Source organism: Plasmodium inui, assembly GCF_000524495.1.
Source record: "Plasmodium inui San Antonio 1 unplaced genomic scaffold supercont1.15, whole genome shotgun sequence".
In the NCBI taxonomy this organism is placed as follows: domain Eukaryota; phylum Apicomplexa; class Aconoidasida; order Haemosporida; family Plasmodiidae; genus Plasmodium; species Plasmodium inui.
Genome location: NW_008481849.1, coordinates 137,429 through 144,041, shown reverse-complemented (window position 1 = coordinate 144,041; position 6,613 = coordinate 137,429). Strand labels below are relative to the sequence as shown.

General features: G+C 39.5%; 1 protein-coding gene across 1 annotated transcript in view; it reads left to right on the top strand.

Annotated features, from left to right (window-relative positions):
- Positions 1 to 627: 627 nt before the first annotated feature.
- Positions 628 to 6,613, top strand: part of C922_03500 (hypothetical protein) — a gene marked incomplete at both ends in the record, with an annotated part of 8,437 nt that continues 2,451 nt past the window's right edge. Inside the window, 2 exons of the mRNA XM_008819092.1 lie at positions 628 to 820; positions 1,015 to 6,589. Of these exons, the coding sequence (XP_008817314.1) occupies positions 628 to 820; positions 1,015 to 6,589 (5,768 nt within the window). The remainder of the gene's footprint in view (positions 821 to 1,014; positions 6,590 to 6,613) is intronic.

The window sequence follows — 6,613 nt, the reverse complement described above, 5'->3', positions numbered from 1 at the left end:
AAAAAAAAAAAAAAGGTTGGCTAAAAGGGAGGACAAACTTTTAAATGACATATACACAAATGTGTACGCGCCTTTGGGCTAAAACAACTGTAACGTTTTAATAACTTCTCATTTCTGTTAATGAAAAAATGTCCTCGCAAAAGTGGAAACAGAAGGAAACTGCGAATGCGCAACAAAACAGCCAATTCATGCGTACTTTTGGATTAAATTAATAATGTGTAGAGAGCTGCCCGTGTAACCATTATTTACGTTCGCGTAAAATGTGTAGAACTATGCAATGGAACGAACTAAAATGCACGTGTAACATTTTCGCGCCACACCATTCGTAGTAAGCATTATTTTATTGTTTTTTTTTTTCTCTGCCTCTTCGCTCGAAGTTGTCACTATATTTACGTAAACACGCGCGTATATAGGTGTGCACACATGCGTATATGTGTGTACGTGTATGTACATATAACCTGCGCGCAGAACATCCTTCGGGGGAGTCCCACTTCAACACTCTGAAGTAGAGGCAAGGGGGCCACACATTTATATACGCCACACCCCTGTTAACCGTAATGGTTGGATGCCACCATCCATTTTTTTCCTTCTCTGTCGTGAATTCATTTCGCACGTTCCTTTGCGAAAATGAATATAAGATGGTTACGAAATATATCTCTTCTTAATTATAAGAAAAAAAATGGAAAACAGAAATTTGTGAGGAGCCGCAAGAGGTTTCGTACCATAACATGGAAATACACCAAAACAATTGGTCCCTTTGCTTCGTTCATATACATATTTAACCAGAGCATAGGATCAGGTAGGAGAAATTTGAGAGATGGTGAGGGCGGTTGTCTGGTTTGGGTGGCAGCTGGCGGAAGCCTCGCAACAAAAAGGGGAAAAACGGAAAGAGGGGCAGAGTGACCCAAATTGATAAGCTTCCCTAAAAGCTACACCAAAGGGTCTCATAAAACCCCTCCCCCCCCAGAAATCTCCACTCATACAGTGTTCTGTCCCTTTCACACACCTTCGCAGGCCTATTTGACATTCCAAGCTTAATAGACGAAGTAGGATGGATCCCAGTAATTTTCGGAAACGTCTTCGTCTGTACAGTGGCTGTTTTTTGCAGCCTGATGATATTAAGAGCCATGACGATGATACCGAAGAACAAAAATTTCGAGCAGAGAATAGAGTACAGTGCAGTTATAAAATATTTCATGTCCAATGAAAAATATAAATTTGTTTCCTTTCTCTACCACTTAGGAAATTTATGTAATAATATTTGTGGCATACTTATCATATCAAAAATAGTAGACATCTTCATTATTAAATTATTTGGAAGTACAATTTTATTTCAAGTATATCCCCAGATAAAGGTGTCGAAATGCTCTCTGTCTCTTTTGGATTCCATGTACAGTGGTTATTACTACTCCAGCACAGGGCACTACGAAACGGTGGTCATTGGGGGGGTTACCATAGGTTACATCATTAATGCAATTATATGTATACATTTATCATCCAAAGGGTTGGAAGAAACTATAAATTATCAGTATGTCGTTTTTATGATTTTTATGACGTCATTTCTGTATCTCTCCGTTTCTTCCACCATATATCTGCTCTCCCAGGATTATGTAGACCAGAATAGGGCATCGAGCAAAGTGGATGTGTATAACAATTTAATATTACATAGGGCTCATTTAGAAACGGATTTGGTGAAACATTATCGCAAGTATAAAGAAATAAATCATGTTCCAAAGAATCAGCAGTTGTGTAGAGCTCATCCATTTTTTGATCAGTGTCCAGTTATGGACAACTTGGGAAAAAATCCCTTTTCAGTAGAAACTAGCGAAAATGAGAAGGTGGTTATGATTAGAAGCAATCATGTTTTAAGAAACTTCCAGAGGGAGAGTGTACAAATGGGTTCACTACACAGAAGAGGCAAAGCATTCAGCTGCTCCTGTCTTTCGCTAAACCCTTTGTACCAAAAGAAGGCATACATTTTTCGCAATAGTATTTTCTACTTCACCGTGTTGAGTTGCTCATACAGATTAAATATCAAAAATTCTGCCTCATTGCAGCATTTTTCTTCGGTATACAAAATTTATTACTCACCGAACAGCAGCAGTGGGAGAGTTGTAAGTCGAAAAGGGGCCGAGTGGACACACACCAAGAGGGGGGAGCGCAAAAGGGAAGAACAGAACCATCACCTAGGGGGCAAATTTAGCGGGACACATTACCCTAACAGGGGAGAAGAAGCGCAGAAACAGAATAAAACGTTCTTTACAAATTTGTACTACATGATAAGCAGGATAGAAGGAATCAAAAGCTACTGCATGGGAAAAACCTTCGCCAATTTTATCGATTCTTACGGGTTCGTGAGTAACATCCCATCGTGGGGAAATGAAATAACGGATGATGTGAATGTATCCAAAGCTATGTGGCTCACAGTAATTTTGAGCAGTATTTTCTACTTCATATTTGGCCTTATATTTTGTCTGAACAATTCGTTTCAAAAAGTTAACACCTCAGTTTTTTACCTCTTTAACTTCGTCGCTGTAGCCCCTAAGGTCATCACGGGTTCTATATCCATGCGTTATGATTTAATGAATTTAGACATATGCTCCGATAATGCCGCTTTCTTTTTCGGATGCATCGCTCCCTTTTTATCTGCATGGATATTTTCGAATGGCATGATTTTCTCAGATGCATTCAATTATACAAGTCTAATTTGTGGCCTCTTTTGTAATTTTCTGTCTCCCGCCTTTGCTTACATATCAGCATGCAAAAGAAACGAGTCGTTTTACAAAAACCCGTTAAGAAAGTATACAATTGTGAACAGGAAAAAGACCGTCTTTTCCAGCAGCTCGGACATTCGAAAGGCTCTGGGGAATATAATCGACACGTTTGACGACAATGATGAGGTTGGCGAAGTGGAAGACAGCGATGAGGAGAAGGAAGGGGAGAGGGAGAGGAAGAAAGGGAAAGATAATTATCAACTGCAACGTCACGATGAGGAGCCGCAAGAAGAAGCAGCACTAGGGTACAGAAGATCTTTGTCCTTAAATCAGTATGCCAATCAGAGAGAATCAAAATTTTCTTCCATTAGCAGAAGCTCCTACTTCAAATTCGTAAACGGAGAACTCATACCAAAAAGCTACTCCAAGGACAGAACTGGGCATGATTCCGTATCAGAGAGAAACTCAAGTGATTTCAAATTGTCAAATAATTATGACAGTAGTGCGGGGATGTATACACATGGAGACACAGCCGAAGACGAGCCACTTCGCATAAAGGGAGATGACAGCAACGACAGTGCTTGTTTTGGAAAAAAGGGGAAGAATAAGAAGAAAAGAGGCGTGATGTTTTCTGACGAAATAGAGGAGTGCTCTTCACGGGAAATTCTCAAGTCCGAAAGGGTTTACAGTTCTGATAAAAATGGAGGGGAAGAGGTAGGCATTCTGGGTAGCGATCGATATACAAAAGGGATCCACTCAAACGATAAAGACATCTGTGATGAAACAAAAGAGATGTCTTTTTTGAAGCAGCTCAGCCGAACAGACCAACATGACGACACATCGGGAAGCAAAAATACCTCCTATGAAATTTTAGAAGACGTTAAGATGAAAAACGTAAAAAAGGTAAAGAAAAAATTAATGTTTTCAGATGAGGTTCAAGTGTGCGATGATGTAGACGAAGCTGTAAAAATGAAAAGAAAACATTCCAAAGGAGTAACATTTAAAGAAGAATCAAAGGAAGAACCCGCTATGGAGGATGCAAAACATGCGAAAAGGGAAAAAAAGGAAAAAAAGGAAATATCAGTCTTCCTCAATGTGCAACTTTGCAGTGAAGAAGTAGACGCAAGGAAAAATAGCCAATTTAGTATAACGGCAAATGATGAAGCAGTTCGTAAAAAAAAGGGCGAACAAAGAGGAAAGATTAATCCAACAAGTGACACTGCAAATGTGGTAGAGAATAAGAACACTGAGGGACACAGAACAATCCTAGTTGAGTACGAAAATGGAGAAGAAACCGAATCGGTGGAGCCTCAAAAGGGAGAGCCAGTTTTACCAATCACTAACGAGAATGAACAACAGACTCGGCAAATTAGCAAAAAGGGATCTGCAGATTTGCATGAGCCTGTTGTGGACAACCCTCAGGTGGATAACCCTGTGCAGGAAAGCGTCAACCAGGCCTCTTCAGGGGAAGTTTTACCCCGCTATGAAATAAGAATAATAAGTAATATCGCGTGCGTATCGAGTGGCGGAGAAAAGGCAAAAGGGTTCTCAAAAGACAGTGGGAAAAATTGCCAAATTGACCTTGGCGAGGAAAATGGAACAAGCGTAAAGCATTCAGAAAATCAACATACGCCCGGTGCAGACAAAATGAAAATCAAAGAAAAGGAGGAAAAAGGAGGAAACCTTCTTTGTGTCCATTTCGAGGAACATACACAGGAAGAAAGCGCTGCGACGTTGTCTGGAAATATAAACACAGAAATTAAGAACACTACACAGTATGAGAGGAATTTTAGCGACTCCGCAATAAATTACGACCCTAGGAACCAAATGAAAAGAAGGGAATTGAAAGAAAATGAGGTTATAAGAAAAAACAGGAGTTTCGAACAGCACGAACAAGTCTTTAAGCGTCAGAGGGAGAAACTAAAGTCTCACTACAAATGCAGCATATCGAATGTGCTAGAAAATTTTTCCAATTATGGTGATTTAATACAAAGCATGGATCACTTAGAGAGGAAGGAAATAAACGGAGAAAATTTTCCTAAGAGCACTTCAAACGGGTTCGAAGAAAAGAAGGAACTGGGTCCGTCTAATCGGAACACCTTAGGGGTGGTTTCTATCAATGACAAGTGTTTTGTCGAAGACACACTCGTTGAAGAAGCGGATGACGTGCATAATAAAGAAAACACATTTTCTTCTTTTGAAAAGGATGATGCTGCTCTTATGCCGAATGTTCTGGTAGACAAAACGTGTGAAAGTGAAAACGATAATGACATCTACAAAGGCAAAGACCGCAATGGAAGAAAAATGGTACTTTTTTCGGAGCAAATCCAGCACATGCAAGTAAACGAAAAAGGAAGTCTCGACCATGAAGCTATGGAAGGAAGGACGTATGGCATTCATTTGATGAAAGAAAACTCAAAGAATGACGAAATTTTAATTAATAACCTGAAAGATTTAAGTGCAAAACAGTATTTAAACGAGAACAGTTCGCAACTAGGCCAGTCATTACACGTAAACGAAATGAGAGATCACATGAAGGGAAACTCACAAAGTTTTCATTTCGATGAGGTGTTGTCTCCTGAAAATGGCAGCAATCGTGAGGCTAACATGAACATGGGCAAAATAAATCTGCTAATAAATAACACCAGCTACAGAGATGAACGAGACGCTCTGCTTAAGCACTCCAAGTCGGAGGCACTAGCGGGGGAGAAGCATCATAACATGAGTGCCCTTTCAACAGAACAAGGTGAAAACACGCATAATGAACAGAATTCTCCATCGGTGAGGGAGCACAAAGATGATCTGCTTTCATTTTCATTTCTAAACAATTTTAACAAACAGAAGTGTGCATCGTGTGAAATTATATCGTTACCTCAGGAGGCTGCTATGTCGCAAAGAAAAATGAAAACTTCCTATTCTGAGGACTATGTCAACGAGATGGATAACACCAATGAGGAAATTCATAAAAAGAACACCCTTTTTGTTAGGCAAAGGAAAAAATTAAAATCTTCCTTTCATGCACACGGGGATATGATAACAGGCAATCATAAAGAAGCAATACACAAAGAACAAATTAACGAATTTCGAAAACAAATAAGCAAAGAATCGTGCGTATTTAATTATTACAATGATGAGAAAGGCACAGACATAGCGCAAGGGGGAGATGCGTGTCAAATGGATACAAACAAGACAGATCAAGTGATGACTAAAAACAAAGTTGCTGAAAACAATGCAGAGTTAGAAATACCAATACTACATATAATGAAATCGTATGAAGAGCAAACGGAAACTCAAAACGCAGATGTGGCAGTGAAAGATTCCGTGGAATCTAAATCCACGGGGCACGCAAGACGGAAGACGTGCTACAAATTTTCGGACATTTCGAAAATGATCAGTGACATAGATCTGTGTGAATTCGAATCTAAAGAGGATGAGATGGCACAGGGGGGGCATCACAGCGCGGGAGACAATAATGAGGCAATGCAGGGGAAATATTGCGCAGATCATTTCTCAAACCCAGCGAATGACGCAAATTTGGAATCCAATAAGCGTTTTAACTTTAACGAGGAAAAGGACACATCCGCAGAAACCGAAAAACCAGATATTGTAAAAGAACTCCAAAGAATATACTCCGCATTGGCAATTAAATTGAATTCGGAAGACCCAGAGATGTGCACAAATGATGACCATGATCATACGGACTGTGTTGATTTTCGCTGTTTTAAAATTATAGACAATGTTAGCCCCGTCAAACATTACTACAATGCTTTCCGTAGAAGTAAGATTTTAGACTCGAAAAAATATGATCATCTTTATTCAAACAACTTTATGATAGATGATAAGACGAATATGGACCACCTGTGTTCCATTTTTCTGTTTGGAAATCCTTTGGAAAGAAA